General features: G+C 57.5%; 1 protein-coding gene across 1 annotated transcript in view; it reads left to right on the top strand.

Annotated features, from left to right (window-relative positions):
- Nucleotides 1–25,395, top strand: part of CROCC (ciliary rootlet coiled-coil, rootletin) — a 41,705-nt gene that overhangs the window by 5,989 nt on the left and 10,321 nt on the right. Inside the window, exons 4-27 of the mRNA XM_029945899.1 lie at nt 925–1,110; nt 1,217–1,300; nt 1,400–1,461; nt 1,554–1,719; nt 2,328–2,434; nt 6,548–6,784; nt 7,401–7,497; nt 8,142–8,225; nt 8,436–8,669; nt 9,326–9,525; nt 11,355–11,537; nt 12,853–12,997; nt 13,637–13,783; nt 14,203–14,433; nt 15,580–15,773; nt 16,032–16,159; nt 17,225–17,394; nt 19,167–19,346; nt 20,082–20,216; nt 20,580–20,723; nt 21,122–21,360; nt 22,018–22,177; nt 23,823–23,990; nt 25,130–25,376. Coding sequence (XP_029801759.1) covers nt 925–1,110; nt 1,217–1,300; nt 1,400–1,461; nt 1,554–1,719; nt 2,328–2,434; nt 6,548–6,784; nt 7,401–7,497; nt 8,142–8,225; nt 8,436–8,669; nt 9,326–9,525; nt 11,355–11,537; nt 12,853–12,997; nt 13,637–13,783; nt 14,203–14,433; nt 15,580–15,773; nt 16,032–16,159; nt 17,225–17,394; nt 19,167–19,346; nt 20,082–20,216; nt 20,580–20,723; nt 21,122–21,360; nt 22,018–22,177; nt 23,823–23,990; nt 25,130–25,376 — 3,928 coding nt within the window. The remainder of the gene's footprint in view (nt 1–924; nt 1,111–1,216; nt 1,301–1,399; nt 1,462–1,553; nt 1,720–2,327; nt 2,435–6,547; nt 6,785–7,400; nt 7,498–8,141; nt 8,226–8,435; nt 8,670–9,325; nt 9,526–11,354; nt 11,538–12,852; nt 12,998–13,636; nt 13,784–14,202; nt 14,434–15,579; nt 15,774–16,031; nt 16,160–17,224; nt 17,395–19,166; nt 19,347–20,081; nt 20,217–20,579; nt 20,724–21,121; nt 21,361–22,017; nt 22,178–23,822; nt 23,991–25,129; nt 25,377–25,395) is intronic.

Below are 25,395 nucleotides of genomic sequence, written 5' to 3'. Positions count from 1 at the left end.
CTCTTCTGTCAGTCCTGCTCACCCTCAGCCACCGGTTCCCCCCTCCCTTCCCCAGCAGCTTGAGGACGCTGATGGGCCCCCCTGGGGCCAGCAGGTGCCTAAGGGGTTAGGAGGCTCAGCCATAGTGGGGCAGGCCTCCTGCCTGTGCTCACAGGCTCTGACAGTGAAGGGGCTCCCAGCTGCATGGGGGTGGAGAGGGTGCTGACAGCAGCTTCCCTCCTGTAAGGAGGGTGTGTGGGGGGTGGACTTGGGGCTGGGATGAGAGGGCATTAATGAGTGAACCTTATGTTAGAGACTTTGTGTCTCTTACAGAGCACTGTGTGGGGTGGGGCATAGGGGTGGGGTGGGGACTTTATCTGTGCCACCCTGGGGGTGTTTGAGACCGCCCATGTGCCCTATGTGTGTGCATGTCTCTAAGCTCAGATATGCACGTGTATATTTTTGCTTCTGTTTGAATGCATTCACAGTTGCTCATGCGATTAATGCTTGATCTCAGCAAACACGCCACTGCCATTCTTCTGGGTCTAAGATACAATGGGGAACAGAAATCTAGGTTTTCGCAAGCACACTGTAGGGGGTGGGGGGGGACATAGAGATGGAGCTAGGTGTTTGGAGCAGAGGCTCACTGTGCACTGTGCGTGGAGGGTGCAGTGTTCACCCCCGGGTGCAACTTTGTGTTCTGTTTGCAGCTGTTACTGGGCCCTCCTGTGTGTGTCCTTCTGTGCCTTGTCTGTGCGTCCATGCATGCTCAGTCTGTCCGTGCACGGCTGCATTACCCCGTGCACGTGCGCTTCACATCCTGGGCTTGCCCATCTATGCCTTCAAGGCATTGTGGGTCTGGGCCCAGCCTGGCACCCTCTGCAGAGTTCTGGGCCTGCTTTTCCCGAGAGGCCTGCGCCTCTCACCCAGGCACCTTCCCTGCAGCTGGAGCAGGCTGTGCGGCTGGAGTCTGGGGAGCCGGAAACGCAGGAGCCCACGGGGCTGGTACGGCAGAGCGTGGAGCTGCGGAGGCAGTTGCAGGAGGAGCAGGCCTCCTACCGGCGCAAGCTGCAGGCCTACCAGGAAGGCCAGCAGCGGCAGGCCCAGCTTGTGCAGCGGCTGCAGGCCAAGGTCAGGGCTACCCGCTCCTGCCCCTCCTGTCCCCCGTGTGTGTGGCCGCTTTGCCCTGCACCCAGCCCCTGGGGCTAACCTTCCACTAATCCCCACCCATCCGCAGACCCTCCAGTACAAGAAGAGGTGCTCGGAGCTGGAGCAACAGCTGCTAGAGAGATCCACAGAGCTGGAGCGGCAGCGGCTGAGGGTGGGTGTGGGTGGGGGAAGGGGGAGGATTGGAGGAGGAGAGGCAAGGCAGGCCCTTCCTTCCACTTGCCCAGGCTGATGCCCCACTTCTCCCACCCAGGACACAGAGCACAGCCATGACCTGGAGAGTGCCCTCGTCCGCCTGGAGGAGGAGCAGCAGAGGTGGGGTGTGGCAGGGAGGGAGCCTAGGTGGCGGGCTGGACTCTCCTGCCCTGTGCCCACCAGTCCCTTTCGTGCCCCCCCTCCCCTCTCAGGAGTGCCAGCCTGGCACAGGTGAACTCCATGCTCCGAGAGCAGCTGGACCAGGCCAGCTCGGCCAACCAGGCTCTGAGTGAGGACATACGCAAGGTGACTACTGACTGGACACGCAGCCGCAAGGAGCTGGAGCAGCGGGAGGCGGCATGGAGGCGTGAGGAGGAGGTGGGCACGGGGGTGCCAGGAGGCCCCCGGGGCCTTGGGGTCCCAGCCTGGCCGGAGGGGAAGGGCCATGGTAGAGTGGTGAGGACTAAGGGGTTGGGGGGGGGGGGATGGAGAAGGATGGCTGAGTGGCCCATGAGCCCTTTAGGAGACCTGAATAGTTTGTCATTGTAATAGCTGGCTTCGCTTAGCCCTCACTACATGCCTGCCATGCATTTTCTCTTCTGTTCCTCATAATAACTGTGTGGTAGGTGCTGTCATCCTCATTTTAAAGAGAAGTGAAGTAACCTGCCCACAGTCGTGCAGCTGGCTGCTGGGATGCAAACCTAGGCCTAGCTCCAGCACTTTCTGCCCTTTGAGCTGCCTGTTGGAGCCGCAGCCGGTGGAGGCAGTGCAACCCAGTTCCCTGTGCGAGAGGGAAGCTTGAGAGCCTGAACGGGGGTGGGCAGCTGCGCGGCGGCCCAGGGCAAGACACACTGCCCCAGGGCAAGACACACTGCCCCGGACGCCCCGCGTCTCCTGGGTGGTCTGAGTTGGTGAAGGGGGCGGAGTTGGGGAGGGGGCGGAGTTGGGGGCGGGGCCGGAGCTCACTCAGCCCGCCTTCCCTGCAGTCCTTCAACACCTACGTCAGCAACGAGCACAGCCGCCTTCTCCTTCTCTGGAGGCAGGTGGTGGGGGTCCGTCGGCTGGTCAGCGAGGTGAAGATGTCCACCGAGAGGTGAGGCCCGGCCGGCAGAGGGGCGGCCTGGGGAGAGCTGCAGCCGCAGGAGAGTGCCCCGCTTTTTACACTGACTTCAACTCAGCGCAGTTGAACTTTAGTCCAACCTAACACACCTACTGTGTGCCAGGCCCTGTGGCGATGCAGAGACAACTAGTAACAGTTAATTCCTACCACCATCCTGGCTCTGAGCTAGGCTCTTTGGCTGTTTCATTTCTTCCGATATGGACAGGCTCCCTGTGAGGTGGGAACTGTGATAATCCCCACTTCACAGATGAGGGCATTTAGGTTCAGAGAGGCAGAGTGACCTTCTCAAGGTCACACAGCAGTAAGTAAGTGGCCTAGTCAGGAGTTACTGCTCCCGCTATTAATCCACTAGAATATTCAGCTTCTGCTATAGGACCTCGCAAACTCTAGTTATGAAAAGATACGACCCCCCCAAATTCTAGACCTGGGAAGTGAGTGGAGAGTGACCCCTAGAACAGAGAGAATACCCCAGATGCTCAGAAGGTTGGGAGGGGTGGGGAGGTCAGAGAAACACTTCATAGAGGAGGTGGAATTTGCACTGGCCTCAAGGGCTGGGTAGGATTTTAACCAGGAGAGACAGGGGCACTCCAAGCAGAAGGAAGAGCGTGAGCAAAGGCTAGGAGGTAGGAGGAATGGCAGCCAGCGGCGTTGAACAAAAGACAGGTGAAGGGAGGTCAGGTTGGGAGAGCCTCAGAGGCCCGTGTCAGCAGAGGAGCTTGGTCCTGCTCCATCTTCGAGCAAGGGAGGCGGGGGGGGGGGGGGGGGGGCAATTCCTTTCCTTTTGCGCTAACATTTTATTTAATTATTTATTTAAGGATCTTTTGTTAAAGCTTCTTTTTTGAAAAAAAATTTTAACATTTATTCGTTTTTGAGAGAGAGAGAGTGCAGGGGAGGGGCAGAGAGAGAGGGAGACTCAGGCTCTGAGCTGTCAGCACAGAGCCCGAGCGGGGCTAGAACTCACGAACTGGGAGATCATGACCTGAGCGGAAGCCATACTCTTAACTGACTGAGCCACCCAGGTGCCCCAGGTGATCTTTTTTAAAAATCATCAGATATTTTTGTGTTTTATAATTTGTTTGAATCGGGACCCATCCTAGATGCTCATCAAACGTGATTGGCTGACTTGCCTTTTAAGTAAGTCTTTTCATATGTTTGTTTAGGAAATGGGGACAGTTGTCCTGAGTGATTCAGAGGTGGCGTTTAACACCTTTGTCCCCTGTACTTCTTGTAAATTGGTTGTTGAGTCTAAGCCTTGATCAGATTCAGGTTCGGGTTTTTGTTTTTGTGTTTTTGTTTTTTTATTTAAAAATTTTTTTTAATGTTTTTTATTTATTTTTGAGAGACAGAGACAGCATGAGTAGGGGAGGGTCAGAGAGAAAGGGAGACACAGAATCTGAAGCAGGCTCCAGGCTCTGAGCTGTCAGCACAGAGCCCGACACGGGGCTTGAACCCACAAACCGTGAGATCATGACCTGAGCCAAAGTCGGACACTTAACCGACTGAGCCACCCAGGCGCCCCTGTTTTTGTTTTTTTAAAACAAGACTTCTTCCTAAGTGCTGTGTGCTCTTTAATTAGGAAACCCCAGTGCCTGCCTGTCTTTCTTTTTGTACATTGGAAGCGCTTGATGCTCTGAACCAAGGCTCAGACTCTCATCAGGGGTCGCCAAATAATGAATGTCCCATTCTGTCACTTTTTCGTGTATTAACTGAAAGTATGGGGCACTTTCTCTCCTTACTATTAGGCGCCCAGTGGTATAGTTGATTCAGGAAAGGAAAGGATTTAGCCTATTTGATATATTTAATATATGTCTATTTTTTTTAATTTTTTGTTTTTTATTTATTTTTGAGAGAGAGAGAGAGAGAGACAGCATGAGCAGGGGAGGGTCAGAGAGAGTGGCAGACACAGATCCAAAGCAGGCTCCAGGCTCCGAGCTAGCTGTGAGCACAGAGCCCAATGCGGGGCTCGAACCCATGAACCCTGAGATCATGACCTGAGCCGTAACTGGACACTTAACTGACTGAGCCACCCAGGTGCCCTTATGTCTGTTTTTTTAATATAAAATTTTTTTTTAAGTGAGCTCTTTGCCCAACATGGGATTTGAACTCAGGACACCAAGATCAAGAGTTGCATGTTCTACAGCCTGAGCCAGCCAGTTGCCCCAAATACAAATTATTTTTAATTAGCATTTAAAACTTTAATTATTTTACTTTTGAATAACTTACATATTCACAAGATTCAAATTACAAAAGGTGTACAGTGAAAAGTCTCCCTCCCCTTTCTGGCCCAGACGCTTCCCTCCCAGTTTCCTACATGGCCTTCCAGCGTTATGTTATACAAGCAAATACACCACATCTCTCTCTCTCTCTCTCCTGCCCACCCCCTTTGTTCTATATTTTTGGTAGAACTTTGTCATTGCGTTCTTGAAGATGCTTTCTTCACCTAATAGTTATAACTGCAGGAAAGCCCCTCTCAGCCTCTGAACAGCTTCCCCATTTTTCTGGGTTACAGAATATTCCATGGAATGGATATGCCAGATTTATTTAATAGTAGCCTTTTTTAAATGTTTATTTACTTTTGAGAAAGAGACAGAGAGAGATAAAGTATGAGCAGGGAAGGAGCAGGGAGAGGGAGACACAGAATCTGAAGCAGGCTCCAGGCTCCGAGCTGTCAGCACAGAACCCGATGTGGGGCTTGAACCCACAAACTGTGAGATCATGACCTGAGCTGAAGTTGGACACTTAACCGACTGAGCCACCCAGGCGCCCCACATTCTTTTTTTTTATGGCTAAAATTTTTAGTGCATTTATATTCAATTGTTTTCTATCTATGTTGCTTACCTAGACCTGATCGATTATGTTGTGGACCCCTTTGATTGATTAATTAATTATTTTAAATTTGCATCCAAGTTAGTTAACATATCATGCAATAATGATTTCAGGAGTAGATTCCAGTGATTTATCCCCGATGTATAACGCGCAGTGCCCTCCTTAATGCCCCTTGCCCATTTAGCCCATCCCCCACCCATAACTCCTCCAGCAGCCCTCAGTTTGTTCTCTATATTTTACTTTCTTACGTTTTGTCCCCCTCCCTGTTTTTATGTTATTTTTGCTTTCCTTTTCTTATGTTCATCTGTTTTGTATCTTAGATTCCATATGAATGAAGTCATATGATCTGTGTCTTCCTCTAATTTCGCGTAGCATGAAAATCTTTAGTTCCATCCATGTTGTTGCAAACTGCAAGATTTCATTCTTTTTGATTGCTGAGTAACACTCCACTGTATATGTACACACCACATCTTCCCTCTATCCATTCATCTGTTGATGGACAGTTGGGCTCTTTCCATACTTTGGCTGTTGTCGATAGTGCTGCTATAAACATTAGGGTGCATGTGCCCCTTGGGAATAACACACCTGTGTCCTTTGGCTAAATAGTAGTGCAATTGCTGGGTCCTAGGGTAGTTCTGTTTTTAAGTTATGCTTTTACTTTACACAAATCAATATATATATTTTAAATTTATTTTTGAGAGACAGAGAGACAGCATGAGTGGAGGAGGTGCAGAGAGAGAGGGAGACACAGAATCCGAGGCAGGCTCCCGGCTCTGAGCTATCAGCACAGAACAGAGCCCAATGTGGGGCTTGAACCCATGAGCTGGGAGATTATGACCTGAGCTGAAGTCAGACACTTAACCGACTGAGCCCCCCAGGCGCCCCGTGTCACCAATATTTCTTACATGAGCAGTACTGCAGTGAATCACTTTATACACAGGTCACTTCCCTTGCATTGGGCTGTATCTGTAGGACAAATTCTGAGGGATGTAGTCAGTGGATCAAAGAACCTACCCATTTATACTTTTCAGAGAGCTTCCTAATTGCCCTGCATTGTGGTTACACCCACTTACCCTCCCACCAGCAGTGTAGGAATTGTCTGTTTCTCCATAGCCTCACCTACACTGTGTTATGTGACTTTTTTTTTTTTTTCCGTCTGATAGTGGCATCCACTGTTAGCATCCTGGGATAGTTTTAATTTAATTTATACTTGGGAGCCTCCCCCCCCATCCCATCCCCCTCCATCGCTGTCTCCACCAGGGACCTGCGGCAGCTGGGAGGGGAGCTGGCCCGCACCTCGAGGGCCATCCAGGAGGCGGACCTGGGGCTGACTGCGGGCCTGCGGCTGGCTGAGAGCCGGGCAGAGGCGGCCCTGGAGAAGCAGGCGCTGCTGCAGGCCCAGCTCGAGGAGCAGCTGCGGGACAAGGTGCTCCAGGAGAAGGACCTGGCCCAGCTGCAGGTGCAGAGCAACCTGGACAAGGCCAACCTCAGTGCCAGGTGGGTGCCTGGTACGCAGCACGTGAGTGAGGCTTCCCCATGGACTGTGCATCTGGGGACGCAGGGAAGAGCGAGCATCTGTTTACCGGGGATGGGCCCTTCCCCTGTGTGAGCTCAGCCGCCTTCCCAGGCACCCCGTTTGGCTGAGGAGGAGACTGAGGTTCAGGGGACTCTTGTCCAGGGCACATTATGAACAGTTTAGCCACTGAGGCTAGAATTTACACTCCTCCCTCCTGCGACCTGGGTGAGTCCCAGAGATAAAGTGAATGGCAACCTCATTCTCCTTTTATTTTTATTTTTATTTGTGAGAGAGAGAAGGAGAGCGAGAGAGAAATGGGGCCCACCCGAAGTGGGCTTGAGCTCACCCAATGTGGGACTCAAACTCATGAACCGTGAGAGCATGACCTGCGCCAAAGTCAATGCTTAAGGCGCCCTCATCTCCTTTTACAAATGAGCAAGTCTGAAGTTCAGAGAGAAGTGACTTGCTCAAGGCACTTAATCCTAGGGTTCCCCCCACCACCAAAGTTTGGGAAAGCATGAAGGACACAGTGCTGGTGGGTTTGGAGGAGAGGCTGGAGTGGGTCTCGCCTTCCGTCTGTCACTGCCCTTCTTGCAGAGTGACAGAGCTGGCCCTGACAGTGGAGCGCCTTCAGAACCAGAATCTGGAGAAGGATCAGGTCAACAAGGCCCTTACCGAGAAGCTTGAGGCCCTGGTGAGCTGCACGTGCCCCCGAGATGAGGCAGGACGGGATCGGGAGGCCGACCCGTCCAAAGGAGGGCCGGGTTTGCTAGGGCCACCCCTAGCATTCCATTCAGATGCCGTTTCACCCCTCACTAATTGAGCACCTAGTATGTGCCAGGCTTAGTGTGAGCACCTACTGTGTGCCAGGCTTAGTGGTAAGGACATGCACCTCCTTTATCCCATTTCATTTTCTCAGCAGCCCTGTGGCATGATCCCCATTTCACAGATGAGGAAACTGTCTAGAGAGTCTCAGAGCCAATAAGCTGGGTCTTGAAAAGATGCCTGTGCCCTGCTAGCACAGGGCTCCAGAGGGACACCCGTCAAGGGTGCTGCCTGGGTTGGTCATCCTGCTTTGTGGGGCCTGGCCTGGGTTCTATGTCCGGCTCTCCTCCAGCAGGCTGTGTGACCTATACAGTGACACTGCACTTCTCTGGGCCTGGTCTGCTCAGTGAGGGCACTGGGGATGCCATGGGGTCTACCAAGTGGCTGGCCTCTGGGCATGCGCTTAGAGGCCACCTGATGGGTGAGGGGGGCAGGGAGGAAGATGAAGGTGTGGTTTCAGACTAGGGCAGAGACCCTGGCCATCCCTTCTTTGTCTCCCCTACACCACCCCAGGAATCCCTGCGGCTCCAGGAGCAGGCGGCCCTGGAGACAGAGGACGGAGAGGGGCTGCAGCAGACCCTGAGAGACCTGGCACAGGTGGGAGGTGGAAGGGAGCCCTGGGCAGGGAGGGTCCCAGCAGTCGGGGTCCGCCGCGTCCTCTGGTGGCCTTGCGCTGAATTGCAAGCGGTTGGGGACCCCCGGGAATCCTGACTGCTGTTGGACAACCCCCACCCCCCGCCTCCCCTGGGCTTCTTGGTCCAGCTGGCCCGGGGCCCCCGCCTCACTGGCCTGGCCACCCCACCTCAGGCCGTCCTGTCGGACATGGAGAGCGGTGTCCAGCTAAGCGGCTCGGAGCGCACCGGGGACGCGTCAGATGGCAGCCTGCGGGGGCTCTCAGGCCCCCGGACCCCCTCCCCGCCGCGGCGCTCCTCGCCCGGCCGCGGCCGATCCCCGCGCCGAGGCCCATCCCCGGCCTGCTCCGACTCCTCCACGCTCGCCCTCATTCACTCGGCCCTGCACAAGCGCCAACTGCAGGTCCAGGTAGGAGGGGCACCCGTGCCCTGGGGCGGAGCCAGTGCTGTGGGGGTGGAGCCAGGGTGGGGGAGGGGAGGAGCCTGGGCCTGAGCATTTTGGGTGGCGCCAAAACCCAGAGTTAGAGCTACTGAGCGGTTTTCATAAAGGTGGCTGAGAGCTCTGTGGCCCATCTGAGCCCAGAGTGGGAGGTGCTTGGGCAGCTGGGGGCGGACCCTGGGGCAGAACTAGAGTCCTGGTATAGAAAGAAGAGGTTCCGGGACCAGCCAAGCCAGGACCCTGGGAAAAGGCCAGCGGGGAGGAATCAGTCTAGGATGAGAGGAGCTAGGGGCAAGGAGTCTGGGGGAGTCAGAACCGGGATGCAAAGGGGAGGAGCCCGGGAGCCCTGGGGTACTCAGAATCCGGAGGATGTGGGAGTGTGCTTGGTGGTTTGGCTGGGTCTTAGGTCAGTGTGTCCGAGGAAATGGAGGTCGGAGCCTTGGCAGAGCACTCCGAAGGGGGGGTGGGGGCACAGTGGGCGGGAGTGGAAACCCAGCCTGGAGGACTTAGTCCCACTCTCCTGCCTCAGGCTTAGGCCACAGAGGAGGGCGCGTGTGTTCCTAGAATGAGCAGACAGTAGGGGGCGCTCTGGGAGCTCCCAGGACTCAGTGGTTCCCACGCCATAGGACATGCGCGGGCGCTATGAGGCCAGCCAGGACCTCCTGGGCACCCTGCGGAAGCAGCTTAGTGACAGCGAGAGTGAGCGGCGCAGCCTAGAGGAACAGGTGCAGCGTCTTCGGGACAAGACCAGCGGGGCCACCCAGGCTCATGAGGACGCCCAGCGCGAGGCCCAGCGGCTGCGGGGCACCATCGACCTTCTGAACAGGTGCCTGAGAGGGTCCGAGGTGGGGGCCTGGATCGAATGCCCGCCCAGCCTGTAAGCACGGGGGTTGCGCTGACATGGTCATAACCGGCCCATGTGTGTCTGTTCAAATTCAAATTAATTAGGGGCCGCTGGGCGGCTCAGTCTGTTAAGTGTCCGACTGACCCTGATTTCCTCTCAGGTCATGATATCACAGTCTGTGAGTTCGAGCCCTGTGTCGGGCTCTGTGCTGACAGCAAAGAACCTGCTTGAGTTTCTCTCTCTCTCTCTTCTCTCTCTCTCTCTGCCTTTCCCCTGTTCCCTCTTATCTCTTTCTCTCTTTCAAAAATAAATATTTTTAAAAATTAAATTAATCAAACATTTAAAAAAGTTCAGTCCCTCAGGTGCCCTCGACACATTTTAGAAGCTCAGTAGCCACAAAAGGCTATAGAACATTTCTGTCATCTCAGAGACTTCTAATGACTGCCTCTGTCATTGGAGATCTTTGAGACAAGAAATGATCCAGTCTTAGCTGTCTGGTTATTGTTGTTGTTGTTGTTGTTTACTGTTTCTCTTCATAAATGTAACTGCACAATTAAAAGTTTGAAAACATAAGGGGAGGGGTGTGTGGGTGGCTCAGTCGGTTAAGTGTCCAACTTCGGCTCAGGTCATGATCTCACGGTTCGTGAGTTCGAGTCCCTCGACGGGCTCTGTGCTGACAGCTCAGAGCCTGCAGCCTGCTTCGGATTCTGTCTCCCTCACTCTCTGCCCACCCCAGCTCACGCTCTGTCTCTTTCTCTCTCAAAAATAAATAAGCATTTAAAAAAATGTTTCAAAAAGGAAAAAGAAGGGAAAATAAGCAGGTGGGACCTTCCTGCATTTTCACAGCCTCACCTGACTGTCCGGAGCACTGTTAGGAAGCAGTTTCCTGGCAGTGAGGTAGAAAAGCTTCAAGTACACCTGTCACGTGCCAGGCTCATTGCCAGGTGCTTTAGGCAGATTACTTAAATTAGCCTTCCCATCAATCTCCCGCAGGTCAGAGCTGTGACTATTCCTAAGGTTGAGAGGCTTGTCCAAGCTGACAGCGGTGTGGCTGAGGGTAGGAATTGGAATTCAGGTCCATCTGAGCGCAAAACCCGCGCTCCCCATGCCTTGGAAGGAGGGCTTTGACCTAGCTGTGTTCACAGCGAACTCCTCATTTTGCATTCTGCGATTTCTACTTCACGCCGTGCTATATGGTTTTTCCTACCCACTGCGGCCTTAGCGTCTGGTGTATGTCCCAGTTCGAGTGAAGCGGTGGAGCGGTGGGGGCGCACAGCATCAGCCCTACGCTGAGGACCCCCGCCGGCTCGGAAGGAGGGGTTACAGACACACATCCCCCGCTCCGTTTCTGTGACTGCTGGAACCGGGGCAAGAGGCCACGCCCTGTACACCTCCGGAGCTCCCAGTTGCTGTCCCCTCCCTCCCCTGCTGGCTACCACCTGCCGCTGGCCTGTGCAACACCCAGCTCTGTTGGGCCTTCCAGAATTGAGGGGCATTTCCCGGTCATACAGACGAGTCCGTGTGTCCCCGAGAGCCTAGCGTGGCCTTTTCAACCTGGCGGGGGCTTGGAGATCAAGCCAGGGTCTCCATCCGCTCCCCTGGGTGGGCTGGGGGAGAAGGAAAGCCGGGTGTCCTCTGCCGGGAAGAGCCAGCTCCAGGGAGATGCGGATGAAGTGAATGGTCGGGGTGGCGTCAGGGAAGGCTTCCTGGAGGCAGGCGCCTTAGCCGTCAGAGGGCAGCAGCACGGCCCTCGGCCCTCAGCCCTCTTCGCTGGGGGGAGCCATCCCAGCACCCCTGCCCTCGCCCCGCAGGGAGAAGGACAGCCTGGCCCGCAGCCTGCAGACGGCCCAGCAGCAGGCCGAGGAGCTGCGGCAGGAGCGCGAGAAGCTGCAGGCGGCTCAGGAGGACCTGCGGCGCCAGCGGGACCGGCTGGAGGAGGAGCGGGAGGACTCGGCGCGGGAGGGCGAGCGGACCCGCAGGGAGCTGGAGCGCACGTGAGTGGCTTCCGGCCTCCCCTGCCCGAAACGGACCTTGGGGGGCCCCGACAGCCCCTCTGGGGGCCAGGGAGGACCTGCGGTGTCCCAGACGTCCTACTGTCTCGAGGAGTGCTGACGGCACCTCTCTGATGAAGGGTCTTCTAAGCAGCCCCGTTTCGGGAAACCGAGGCTCAGGGAGGCGTAGTCACTTACCCGGGATCAGAGAGCTGCTCCGAGGCAGGGGTGTGGGTGGTGACAGCAAGATACCTGAGATAGCAGTGGTGTCACTAATGTCATTGTTTAAAGTGACAGAGTAATAATACTAATATTACCAAGTACCAGACACCGTGTTAAACACCGAGGTTTTCTCTTTTTTTTTGTAAAAGAAATTAAAAATTTTTTTTACACTTATTTATTTTTGAGAGACAGAGAGACAGAGTGCAAGTGGGGGAGGAGCAAAGAGGGAGAGGGAGACACAGAATTTGAAGCAGGCTCCAGGCTCTGAGCTGTCAGCACAGAGCCCGATGCAGGGCTCAAACCCACGAACTGTGAGATCATGACCTGAGCTGATGTCAAACGCTTAACCAAATGAGCCACCCAGGCGCCCCCCTCTCGCTCTCTTTTTTAATGTTTATTTATTTTTCAGAGAAACAGAGAGAGCAGGGGAGGGAGAGAGAAAGAGGATCCCAAGCAAGCCCTGTACTGTTAGCGCAGGACCTGATTCGGGACTTGAACTCACGAACCGTGAGATCATGACCTGAATCAAAGCCTGGCTGCTCACCCGACTGAGCCACTCGGCACCCCTACACTGAGGTTCTCGTGTTCAGCCCGCATGGCCACTCTGTGCTGTAGGAATTCTCATCCCCGTTTTGTGGATGGTGAAACCGAGGCATAGAAGGGCCGTGTAATTCGACCAAGGTCCCTCAGCTAGTTACTAGAAGAGCCAGAATTTGAACCCAAGCATTCTGCCTTCAGAGTTAACCTCTTGAGCGCTGTACTCTTTGCTCCTTGGAGGCATGAGTAACAGTGGTGTTTATGCTACGCTGTGGTGGCAGACACTGTCCTTGCTTCTGCAGGCCGCTGGGGAGATACGTCAGGCACTATTTTGAGCACTCTGTGCTCAGTAGGTCACGTATTCTTATAACTTCATGAGGCAGCTATTACCCCATTTTGCAGATGTGAAAACTGAGGCCCTGAGTCTCAGAGCCAAACGTGGTGAGCCTGGCTGTCCTTGTGAGTAAGGCTCTGGCCTCCAGGGCTCCCATCTCAGGCCTGGCCCCTGACAAGGAGCAGGGAAGTGATGTGGGGCACCCACCCACCCTGTGTCCCACAGCCACCGACAGCTGGAGCAGCTGGAAGGCAAGCGCTCAGGGATGGCAAAGGAGCTGCTGGAGGTGCGGGAGGCGCTGAGCTGTGCCACACTGCAGCGGGACATGCTGCAGGCGGAGAAGGCCGAGGTGGCCGAGGCGCTGACCAAGGTGGGTCCCCGAGGTCCCAGGCCTTCTCACTCGGGCCACACACTGGCCCGGGTCTTGGGCTGGCCTCTGACCCTGTGCACGGGCTGATCCCGTCCCCTCAGACCGCAGGCTGCCCTTGGACCCCAGTCATAAGTGAACTGACCTCTCCTAGTGGTCACGGCCTTGCTTTTCCAGATGCGTCTGGGGCGGTGCCTCTTGTTCAGGCCATCCTGTCCCACCTCTGGACGCGGATCTTAGGGTCCGTGAGCGCTGGCGACACAGTCCTTGGCGGGTACCTGCCCCACTTCTGTAGTCTGGGTCCTGAGCAGTGTCCCCTTAGACCCCGATTTTTGGAGCCCCCTGAGCCCGGCCCTGCCCTCCGTGAGCTGGGGTTCGCTTGCTCCCGAGCAGCTCTGCCGGGTGCAGCTTCTTCTGAGTAGCTTCGTAAGCAGCAGGCCTGTAAGCGATTGTTTTCTGTCTCACGCTGTGTCTTCCCTCACCCCCCACCCCCACTCTGAGGGTCCCGTCCCTCTGCCCCTTGTTTCTCCCCACCCTCCCATCTCCATGCCTCTGCACACCGTTCCCGCCTCTCCCCGCCTCTCCTCTCTCCATCTCTCCCATCCGACTGTCGTCTCTGGTGCCCTGGCCCCGACCCCGCAGGCTGAGGCTGGCCGCGTGGAGCTCGAGCTCTCCATGACCAAGCTCAGGGTGGAGGAGGCCTCCCTGAGGGACTCTTTGTCCAAGCTGAGCGCCCTCAACGAGAGCCTCGCCCAGGACAAGCTGGGTCTGAACCACCTCGTCGCCCAGGTACGCCCGTGGGCCCGCCTGTCTGCCCCACTCAGAAACTGTGCTCGCTGAGGTGCCCCGGGCCCGGCCTCAGCCCCCACCCCTCACCCCTGCCTCAGTGCGTGCCTCCCTGTATATCTCTGGCCCTGTACCTGCCCTGGTCGGTCACTGCCTCTCTTTCTGTCCCTGTTGTTGTCTTCTCACTCTGTGTCTTCTCTCTCATGGTCTGTGAGAAAAGAAGTTCCCCAGGCCGTTCTCTCTATACCCCTCGCCCTCAGGGTCCCTGCACCCTCACCCCCAGGGAGCCTCCCCTAGGCTGGCTGTGATGGGTGGGTGGGTGGAGAGCGGGCGGTTCAGACCCAGCTTGTCCTGGGCGGGACCCCGTTCCCTGGTGGCTGGGCTCCACGGACCTGCTCATTCACTTGCACCCGCTGCCGCAGCTGGAGGAGGAGAAGGCGGCCCTGCTGGGCCGGCAGCGGCAGGCGGAGCAGGAGGCCTGCCTGGCTCGGGAGGAGCAGGAGCGGCTGGAGCAGCTGCGGCAGGAGCGAGAGGTGGAGCAGCAGGGCCTGGAGGGCTCCCTGCGGGCGGCGGAGCAGGCCCGGGAGGCCCTGGAGCACCAGCTGCCTGTGCTGCGCCAGGAGCGCTGCCGGCTGCAGGAGCAGCTGGCCCAGGTGGGGGTCGGACGGTGGGGGGTGGGGGGACGGGAGCGAGGGGGGGGGAAAGGGGTTTCAGGTCCTGGCCTCCTGCACCCTGTCCTGGGATAGCTCCCGGGCCTAGGAGCCTGATTCTGAGCTTAAATCCAGCCTCCTCTTCGCTAGCCGGGTGCTTTGAGCAAGCCACCCAACCGCCCAGTGCCTCAGTTGACCCATCTGTAACATGGGGCTACTGGTTCTTATCACGATGGGTTGTTCTGAAGAGCACAGCCGTGCAGGCAGCCAGTAGGCGAGTCACCATGCGGTACAAGTTCGTGATACGATAGCAGAGAATGTTTGACCTGGAATCTTGGACTTTTTGGGACCGAGCTGGAAGTCACCTTCGGATTTCAGGAACCCAGGGACTTTGATAGAGGGCCTGTCCTGGAGGGCCCAGGCTCCTGGGAGGGGTCTCTAGGGCATGGGCCTCAGGGCAAGGAGCCTGCTTTGTGTATTCAGCTCCTGTGGAAATTTCCAGGCACAGAAAGTGATCTGTTACTTCCCAGACTGAGTGAGGACACTTATGTTTTTATTTGAGAAAGAGAGAAAGAGAATGGGGGCAGGGGCAGAGGGAGAGGGAGGGAATCTCCCGCAGGCCTCGTGCTCAGCGCAGAACCTGATGCGGGGCTCTATCCCAAGCACATGAGATCGTGACCTGATCTGAAGTCAAGATGCTAAACCAACTGAGCCACCCAGGCGCCCCTATTTATTTGTTTTGAGACACACACATACACACAGGGAAAGAGAGCATGAATGGGGAGAGGCAGAGAGAGAGGGAGAGACAGAATCTCAAGCAGGCTCTGTGCTGTGAGCTCGGAGTCCAGTGCGGGGCTCAGTCTCATAGACAGTGATCTCATAACCTGAGCCGGAATTAAGAGTCGGACACTTAACCCACTGAGCCACCCAGGCGCCCCCTGATACTTATGTTGTGTGCATGTCCATTGCAGGTCCAGAGAAGGCTGTGATTTGTCCAAGGACACACAGCACAAAGGGTGGAGCCTGAGCCCGAAGCCAGGTCTCCCACCTGCCAGGCCGGGGCTGGCTTGGGCTCGGGCTTGGGGTGCTGCACGCCGAGCTGCCGGGGGACTTGGGGAGTGGTACTCATGGTGCCCGGGTGGGGGGCAGCTCTCCCGACAGCTGAGCGGGCGGGAGCAGGAGCTGGAGCAGGCGCGGAGGGAGATGCAGCGGCAAGTGGAGGCCCTCGAGCGGGCAGCCCGGGAGAAGGAGGCTCTGGCCAAAGAGCGGGCCGGCCTGGCGGTGCAGCTGACCGCGGCCGAGCGGGAAGGCCGGACCCTGTCGGAGGAGGCCACACGCTTGCGGTAAGGCCTCGGGCTCTGCCCACCCTAGGCGGGAGGGTTGGGGGGGATGTCTGCCCTGGCATTGGATCATAGGGGCAGTCACTTAGGAGCCAGGCTTGCCAACGCGTTCTAGCTAGGGCCCAGCCTTCCCCAGGGAGCGTGGGCCTGGCTGGGCAGGTATCCTGGCTCCTGGCCCACAGCGGGCCACGCCCTGGGAGCCGCCGTTTCCTGGGGCGCAGGGGGCTGAGTCCTGCCGCTCAGGGACTGTATGTGCCGCAGCCTGGAGAAGGAAGCCCTGGAGAGTAGCCTGTTCGAGGTGCAGCGGCAGCTGACGCAGCTCGAGGCCCGCCGGGAGCAGCTGGAAGCCAACGGGCAGGCCCTGCTGCTGGCCAAGGAGAGCCTGGCGGGTATGGGGGGCCCGAACCGGGGGTAGGGAACTCCAGACTCCAGACTGGTCTATAACAGGTCGGGTTCTGGGGGCTTGGAAGTTGGGAGCACTGGCTTTGGAGTCTGGCTGACCTGGGTTCTAATTCTGCTCTTGCTACTTAGACTGAGCTCTCTCGAGCAAGTCTCTTCCCTCTCTGGGCCGAAGGGTCCTCATTGACAGTTAGAGGTGATAATGCTCATCCCCTAAGGCTATTGCCAGGATGAGGCGAGGAAAGCAGGTGAAGGCCTTGGCCCCGGGCCTGGTCAGGCCGCCAGCGGGGCTGCGTCTGGTCCTCAGGTCCTCAGGGTCCTCCACATTCCCCACCCGGTGTCTCACTCAGGGGTTCCTCTTACGAAACAAGCCATTTACCAGGCATCGCCTTGGGCCCTAAAAATTACTTTCGCCGTCCACACCTGCCTGAGCCAGACAGAGCCAGGAAGGCACATGCCGACAGAGTCTCTGGTGGGCTCCCCACCCAGGAGACGGTCTGGAGATTGTTCACGGTGTTCCCCGTGGTCACCTCCGGGAGTGCTGACAGTCAAGTGTGTGTCCGGCCCTTGATCATTAAAGCAGTTGCCTTATGGAAAGCTGTGCGGCTTTGGAAACCACCTGCCTTCTCTGTGCCTCCGTTTCCTCATCCGTAGATTGGGCATGAGAGAAGCTGCCTAGGTGTGTTGTGAAGGTGTGGTGAGAACAGCTCTCTCGTGACTCAGCCAGGAGTTTAACCCCTTGTAAGCACTCAGTCAATAACAGGGGTTGTTACATTTTTGCTAACCTCCCCGTTTCAGGGGGAGGGGTCTTCCTCATGTCATTTCATCCCCTTGATGCCATTCCCAGTGGGCAGGGAGGGGGACAGGGCTCACAGACTCATGTGGCAGATGGGGAAACCGAGGCCCAGAGAGAGCAGGAAGCTTCTCCAAGGGAACTCAGCCTAGATCCCAGGTGGGCCCTCTGCCCCCCCGGGATTTTGCCCACGAGGCTCATCAGGATTGAGCCTTCTAGCCCATGGGGACATTTGGACCCCAGCCTCTCCCTTCCCGTGCAGGAGAGCTGGCGGGCCTACGGCAACAGATGACAACCACCGAGGAGAAGGTGGCTCTGGACAAGGAGCTGATGGCCCAGAAGCTGGCACAGGCCGAGCGGGAGGCCCAGGCCTCTCTGCGGGAGCAACGGGCTGCCCACGAGGAGGACTTGCAGCGACTCCAGCGAGAGAAGGTTCGGGCAGCTGGTTGGGGCAGGCGGGGCTCTGAGGCTGCCGCTCCTCTGTGCCCTCAGGCGGCTCACCCTTTTCTCACTCTGCATCAGTCTGCAAATCTGGGATAGGGAACTTCATCTTGGTTCCAGGGGCCCTGAGGGCAGCTGTGAGGATCCCGAGGGGATGCCTTATCAAACATGCAGGTTCCCAGGCCCCACATCTGGTTCAGCCCTGGCGATCCTCATGCAGGGGGTCCACAGCCACCTTTGGGAAACCCTGAGCTAATGTATAGTAGGAAAGCACTTTTTTTTTTAAGTTTATTTATTTTCAGAGAGAGAGAGTGTGCGTGAGCGCAAGCTGGGGAGGGGCAGAGAGAAAGGGAGTGAGAAGATCTCAAGCAGGCTCTGCACCATCAACGCAGAGCCTGATGCGGGGCTCGAACTCACGAACCATGAGATCATGACCTGAGCTGAAGTCAGACACTTAATGGACTGAGCCAGCTAAGCACCTCAGGAAAACACTTTCATTTGCTAAGAAGTGCTGTTTGCAGACCAAAGACCACTCTGGGACCTGAGCACTTAGAAAGGCAAAGAGCCAGGTCACTGGGAGACAGAACAGAGCTGTCTAAGAACACTGGTTCTAGAGTTTCTTTGCCTGGGTTTGGACCTGACCTTGGTCCCATATTGGTTAGGTTGCCCAAGGCCTCTGTGCCGTCATGTCCCCGCCTGTAACAATGGGGACACTGATAGGATAGAGTCACAATTGAGGGCGAGATGAGACCGTCTATATAAAAGGTTTAGATAATGACTCGCATTTCATAAGCGCTCCATAAACCCTGACTTACTACTGTGGCACGAAGACCTTCCAGAGCCCATGTTGGACAGGGCTGCCTCTGAAAGAGATTCAGGCTGTTGCGTTAGGACGCCAGGGGGCGCCACACACCCCCTATAGTCGTCTTAGATTTAGATGGGTAGTATCTTCTGTCTCCAGCAGGTGGCAGCAAAGCATTTGAAAAAGGGACAGCTCATCCTACTTTTCACAAGGTTGCTCAGGCCAGTGCTAGGTCTGAGTACCTGCCTGGGACCCCGAGGGGGCCATTGTTTCTTTGCCTGTGGGGTCTGCCCACCCACCCACACAGTCCCCAGGGAGCCAAATTTCTATGTTTTCTCTGACCCCTCCTGTGCCTTCCGACCTGGCCTCTTAATATCACCAAATCTGTTCTCTTCTGTCCACCCCAGCCCCCCTGTGCTCCTCACTACCCCAGCCCCGATCCGATCCCTCCTCCACGGCTTCTGAACAACCCCTTGGTCCAGAATTCAGACTGCTCCTTGTCACCTGGCTTGAGGCTCTCTGTTGCCCCGCCTCTTCTCGGAATCGGCCCACCCCTCTCTACAGCCCACAGCGCCTGGTCTGGCCTGGCCGCTGCCCGTGGCTCTGTCTCCTGTCCCCCATCGTAGCCCAGGCTCCAGTGACCTTAAATACAGGGTGTTGGGTTTTCTTTTTTCCTCCAGGCCCGGGGGCTGGACTCTGGGCCTGGGGTTCTGTTTCATTTCTCTCTTGACCTGACTGACTGCCGCTCATCTCCCCTTTGGGACATGTTCTCAGACCCCCAGGCCGGGCTCCTGCCACTCCCTGGGGCACACACAGCCCTAGGGTGACCCCGTCACAGCCCTTATCACTCACCCCCACCTTGTAGTCACCTGGTGGCCTGCCCTGCCTCTCAGGGTCTGGGCTGCAGGCGGCTCTTGCCGGCCTGAGGTTGGTGATGGGCTGCCCGGGGCCTGGCCCGCAGGACGCAGCGTGGCGGGAGCTGGAGGCTGAGCGGGCGCAGCTGCAGAGTCAGCTGCAGCGGGAGCGAGAGGAGCTGCTGGCGCGGCTGGAGGCGGAGAAGGAAGAGCTGAGCGAGGAGATCGCCGCCCTGCAGCAGGAACGCGACGAGGGCCTCCTCCTGGCCGAGAGTGAGAAGCAGCAGGTTCGTGCGCCCCGAGGTGGCCTCCGCTGCTGCCCGAGGGGCCCCTGTTCCGGGGCTGGGCCCGGCTCGGCCACCCAGCCGCTGGGAGCTAGGAGTCCCTCTCTGGGCCTCAGTTTCCTCATCTGCAGGATGGGAGGACTGAAGGGGTGTGCGTGAAGTGTTGCTGAGACCATGTTCAGTGAGCTGTGCCCGGTGCGTGGTGGGAGCTCATCGAATGGCTGTCACCGTGTGAGCACTGGGCCCCAGAAAGCTGTGACCCACAGTCTGCCATCCCTTCTGCCACTCGGGCTGGCCACAGTGGCCCTGCTGCCTTCTGAGCAGCCCCTGCGAGGCCCACATGTGTCAGCTGAACCCTCCTCAAGAGACCTAACCCCTGACTTCCCCACAATATAAAGGAGACAGCCCACGCCGTGGCCATCTCCTGTCCCTACTGGCTGTGTCACCCTGACCAAGCCGCTCTACCTCTCCGAGTCCATTTGCTCATCTGTAAAATGGGGATAATGAAGGGCAAGAATTATTGTGGCAAGGCAGCAGGATTTCTAAGTTGGGTCCGTGTCCAGACTTATTGTTCACGGTGGTTGTGCCCATTTCTGGGGCTACGGAGGGGGTGAGTCTGCACCGCCACCCTGGGTCCACCTGTGGTCACCCAGACAAGGCACCAAGCCCCCAGAGGGCACATTTCCCAGGACAGGGTGGGGGAAGGACCCAAGCCCTTTGCTCCCTGCCTCTGCCCAGGCCCTGTCGCTGAAGGAGTCGGAGAAGACAGCGCTGTCCGAGAAGTTGATGGGTGCGCAGCACAGCCTGGCCGCCATCTCCCTGGAGGTGGAACGGCAGAAGAGAGACGCTCAGAGCCGGCAGGAGCAGGACCGGGTGAGGCAGGCCAGGCGGGTGGGCCTCCGTGTGAGCCAGGAGGCACAACCTGGCCTGGAAGGGCCCCCCGTCTGCCGGGGAGGCTCCTGGGGAAGCCTCAGGCTGTGCGGGGGAGCTTCTGCCCTTGCGTGGGGTCCCCCATCAGAGGGAGGTGGCAGAACCCTGCCTGGTGAATCCAGTCTGAGGGAGGAGAGCAGCTGTGGGGACAGCGCTCACTGGGCATCAAGGGACCAGCAGATGGTGAGGCAGGCCAGCGGGAAGGGCTGTGTTCGGAGCTGCAGGTGGCCATTTGAGCTGGCCCTGCTGGGAACAGCCAGGGGAGAGGGATGGAGGCACCAAGTCAGAGGAGTCCGTCTGTCCTAGAGCACCGTGAACGCCCTGACGTCCGAGCTGCGGGACCTCCGGGCCCAGCTCGAGGAGGCTGCCGCAGCCCACGCCCAGGAGGCCAAGAGGCTGCAGGAGCAGGCCCGAAACCTGGACAGGCAGCGGGAATCCTCTGTGCGCGAGGTGAGCCGCCCAGTCTCCCTCTTCCGGGCAGCACACCCTAAATGCCGCTGGGGGCCTGGCCTGCTAGGGGCCCGGAAGAGCGTGTTAAGATTTGTCCCTGCATATGAGATGGAGCGAACAGCCAATGTACAGAGGAGGCGGTGAGCCTTTATTAAGTACTTGTTGTATTCGTGAGGGGCTCCGCCCTCTCGGCATCCCTCTGTGGGAAGGTCCTGGTGGGTGATTGTTTCAGGCCCAAACACCACCAACTCCCGCACGATTCGCCCCAGATCAGAACTCACACCTGTGGTCTGAGTCGCCACAGAGCGATGGGGCAGGTGCCTGTGGCCGAGGACATGGGTGTGGGCTGGCTTGGGGAGGGCCCGTCCCCCGTCCCGTGACACCCGCCGCCGTCACAGGCAGAAGAGCTTCGGACGCAGCTGCGCCTGCTGGAGGACGCCCGTGACGGGCTGCGGCGGGAGCTGCTGGAGGCCCAGCGCAAGGTGCGCGACAGTCAGGACGGCCGTGAGGCCCAGCGCCAGGAGGCCAGCGAGCTGCGGCGCAGCCTGGGCGAGGGTGCCAAGGAGTGCGAGGCCCTGCGGCGTTCCAACGAGGAGCTGCGGAAGGCCGTGAAGAAGGCTGAGGGCGAACGGATCAGGTGGGGCGAGGCGGGGCCAGGGCGCAGCCCGGGGTCCTTCACACTGGACCACGTCCCGGAAGCTAACTTCATTCGCCCCCAAGGTTCTGGGGAAATCACACAGGCAGGGAGTCTGTGCCCTTGAACCACAGCTGGGCACGTGGGTGGTGTTAGGTGATTTCCCCATCTGACCCCGCCTGCTGGTGTCACCCTGGAGACTAGTCCCAACCCTAGAGTTACCAGGCGGCCTCTTGCGGCCTCGGGGCCTGGCCTCTGGCCCTACAGGGCTTAGTTCAGGAGGGGCCACGTGGGCAAGTGACACTTGGGGCATCTCTAGGCCAAGAGCCAGTCTGACTGATTCCAGGGATTAGGGAAAGAGACTTTTTTTAGTTAATTTATTTATTTTGAGAGACAGAGCCAGCAGGGGAGGGGCAAAAAGAGAGGGAGAGAGAGAGAATCCTAAGCAGTCTCCTCACTGTCAGCACAAAGCCTGATTCGGGGCTTGAACTCATATACCATGAAATCATGACTTTAGCCAAAACTGAGTTGAACAGACTGAGCCCCCCAGGCGCCCTGAGGGGAAAAGACTTCTGGGTAGATCCACACCCTGCACTCTTCCCAGGACCCGTGGCTGCTGCTGACCTCTGCCCTCTGTCCCCTCCCCCTTCCCCCCTCCAGCCTGAAGCTTGCCAACGAGGACAAGGAGCAGAAGCTGGTGCTCCTCACGGAGGCGCGAGTGGCCGCGGGCAGGGAGGCCGAGGAGCTGCGGGCCGGGCTGCAGGAGGTGGAGCACTCCCGGCTGGAGGCCCGCCGGGAGCTTCAGGAGCTCCGGCGGCAGGTAGCACCCCTGGGGGCCCTTGCCATGGGCTGCTGGGCCGGCGGCACCCCCTGTCTGGAGCCTGGGTGTCTCTGGATGTGAAACCGGGGCCTTGAACTATAACAAGGCTTCTCGACCAATGAACCCCTGAAACTGCAAAAGTGTGTGTGCGTACATACATTTGTATATGTAGTTGTCACATTTCTCCAAGGAGAGGGTCAGGAGCTCCTGTCCAAATCTCAGAGGCATCCACGGACAACAGGAGCCGTGGGCCCCGTGAGGTGGATCAGGAGCTGCCCAACACTGTTGTCGAGAGCCCAGCAGTGAATGTGTCCAGCTCTGCAGGCCGTCCAGTCTCTGTCGCGATTGCTCAGCTTTGCGGACAGAGCGAGGGCACAGCGCCCAACGCAGTGCATCCACGTGGGCCCGTGTTCCACCAAAACTTTGTTGATGGACACTGAAATTTGATTCTTTTTAATGCTTTTATTTATTTTTGAGAGAGAGAGAGAGCGAGCGAGCAGGGGAGGGTCAGAGAGAGAGGGAGACACAGAATCCGAAGCAGGCCCCAGGCTCCGAGCTGTCAGCACAGATCCCAACGTGGGGCCCAAACCCACAAACCGTGAGATTGTGACCTGAGCCGAAGTCAGACACTTAACTGACTGAACCCCCCAGGCACCCCTGAAATTTGATTTTATATCATTTTTCACGTGCAAGACATATTGTTCTTGGATTTTCTTTCCACCATTTCAAAACGAACTATGTCCCAACTAGTTACAAACGTGGGAAAACCGCCCTTGGCTCAGGCTTTCCCAGAAGACTTACGGAACAGGCGGTGGCCCCGTTTGGCTCCTCGGCTCTGCCTTGTCCAGAGAGATCACAGCCCGACTGCCACATCCTCTTCATCTCTCCCCAGTGCCCCCCTTTACCCCTTCGGGCCCCTTCCTGTTGGGTTGAAGCCATAGGAGTCCCTGAAAGGAAGACATATTGCCGTGCCAGGCTCTTGCTGGGAGTTTTGCATGCACCCTCACTCGAGCGCTGTGGGGTAGGTGGGCCTTACCCCCCACCTGCTCCTGTGGGGCTTAGAACATAGCTTTGTAACCTGCTCATCTGAGATTAATTCCCAGGCCGCTGCTGGCGGGCTGTGTGGCTTGGGGCAAGTCACTTCTCCTCTCTGCGCTCCACAGTCTATTAAATAAGGATACTGTCAGTACCGGCCCCGTAGACAGTTGTGTGAGATTAAAAGAGTTCGTACAGTTGAAGCGCTTAGAACAGGTGCAGACACATGGTAAACACTCCATGAAAGTCCGGCATCACCGGAGAGGAAGGTGGCCAGGAGGCCCGGGGTTTCTGCCCCGCAGAATTCCTCTTCCGGTGCGGGTCCGCCACTCCCCACGATACGTCGCTGTGACGAGGCATTTAATGGAGGTGATTGGTGTCCAGGGGCCTGGCGTGGCTTGAGCTCGGTGAAGTTATCTGGCGCAGGTTCCCCGTGGCTTCGAGGTGGTGTTCAACGTCTGTGTCCCTGGTGGGTCCTGAGTGCTTCCTGTGCCCGGACAGGGCAAGGAGTAGGGGCAGAGTGGAACGGGCCCCACCACCCTGCGCTAGAAGGGGCTGTGGATGCCGGGAATGGATGCCAGGTCCTACCTGTGTCTGCTCTCTCTCCCAGATGAAGATGCTGGACAGTGAGAACGCCAGGCTGGGCCGGGAGCTGGTGGAGCTGCAGGGCCGCCTGGCACTGGGCGAGCGGGCAGAAAAGGAGGGCCGGCGGGAGGCCCTGGGCCTCCGACAGAAGCTGCTGAAGGGCGAGGCCAACCTGGAGGCCACTCGGCAGGAGGTGACTCGGGTGTGGATGGGGAAGGTCTTAGGGGCATTCGGGGGTTGCTCTGTGTTTCTTCCCCCAGCAAGAAACAGGTGGGGACTCCAGTGCGGGAGTCATTCTGAGAGATCACTCCCTTGGACTGGTTCCTGTCCTTCACTCCTTGCGGTTCTTCCCTGGGCATAATAGTAATAACAACTACAAGAACTGTGTAGCAGGGGTGAGGGGGCAGGGGGAGCTCTATAGACATAACCTTGTTTGATTCTCCTAGCAGCCTAATGAGGCAGGTGCTCTTTCCCCAAGAACCAGACACTTAGACTCAGAGAGGTCAAGGGATCTACTCAAGGTCACACAGCCTCCGGAGTCTGTCTGACTCCCAAGCCTATACTCTTTCCATTCTGCTTTTCTGCCTGTTTCACTTTATGAATGTACTGTGTGACCTTGACTAAGTCACTTAACCTCTCTGTGTTTCAGAACGCTGATGGGGTGGGGGCCCTAGCATAAGTCCTGGCATCCGGATGCTCTGTGAATGGCGGTTTCTAGTGAAACTGATGGCTATGAGGGCTTGATTTACCCTCTAAACCAGGGGGAGGGGGTGCATGTGGGATCACGCACTCCATCAGAAAATAATCTTCTAGGACACGCCCCATTGTGTGATTTATTGGTAAGTTAGCGCACTGAGAGGCAGTAAGGCCTGCTGGTTGAAAGAACAGCCACTGGAGCCACTGTGCATGGCTTTGAATCCTGGCTCTCTGCTTACTAGCAGTGTGCCCTTGGCTAAGTTATGCAACTGCTCTGTGCCTCACTTTCCTCCTTTGTAAAAACGGAGATGATTGGTGGTGGTAGAGGTGAGTTTTTTGGAAAGTACTTAGTTCCTGGCACTGAGAAGTCCTGTCCATGGAAGCATGGGCTGTTAGTTTATTACTAGTCAATTGTGTATATTACAAGGCAGAGACACAGAAAACCGATTCTAGTGGTTAACTCCCACACTCCCGTGGATGTTCCAGTCCATCCTGCCTGGGTGGAGACCACCCACGAAGCAGGTATTGCGCGATTCCACTTTTGGGTGGGTGGGCTCCAGGCTGGGTCTGGGAGGCGGGGCGTCGGGTTGCGGGGCAGCCTTGCTGACCTTCACCTCCCGGCGATGCTCGCCCCAGCTCCAGGGAGCCCAGAGGAAGCTGCAGGAGCAAGAAGGCGAGTTCCGGGCCCGCGAGCGAGGCCTGCTGGGCTCCCTGGAGGAGGCGCGGGGCGCCGAGAAGCTGCAGCTGGACCACGCCCGCAGCCTGGAGCTGAGGCTGGAGGCGGTGCGGGCCGAAGCCGCGGAGCTGGGGCTGCGGCTGAGCGCGGCCGAAGGCCGGGCACAAGGCCTGGAGGCCGAGCTGGCCCGCGTGGAGGCACAGCGACGCGCAGCCGAGACCCAGCT

The sequence above is a fragment of the Suricata suricatta genome, chromosome 8 (assembly GCF_006229205.1).
Source record: "Suricata suricatta isolate VVHF042 chromosome 8, meerkat_22Aug2017_6uvM2_HiC, whole genome shotgun sequence".
Classification (NCBI taxonomy): Eukaryota; Metazoa; Chordata; class Mammalia; order Carnivora; family Herpestidae; genus Suricata; species Suricata suricatta.
Note: the sequence above shows the minus strand (reverse complement) of the source record. Positions and strands in the feature narration are given on the sequence as shown.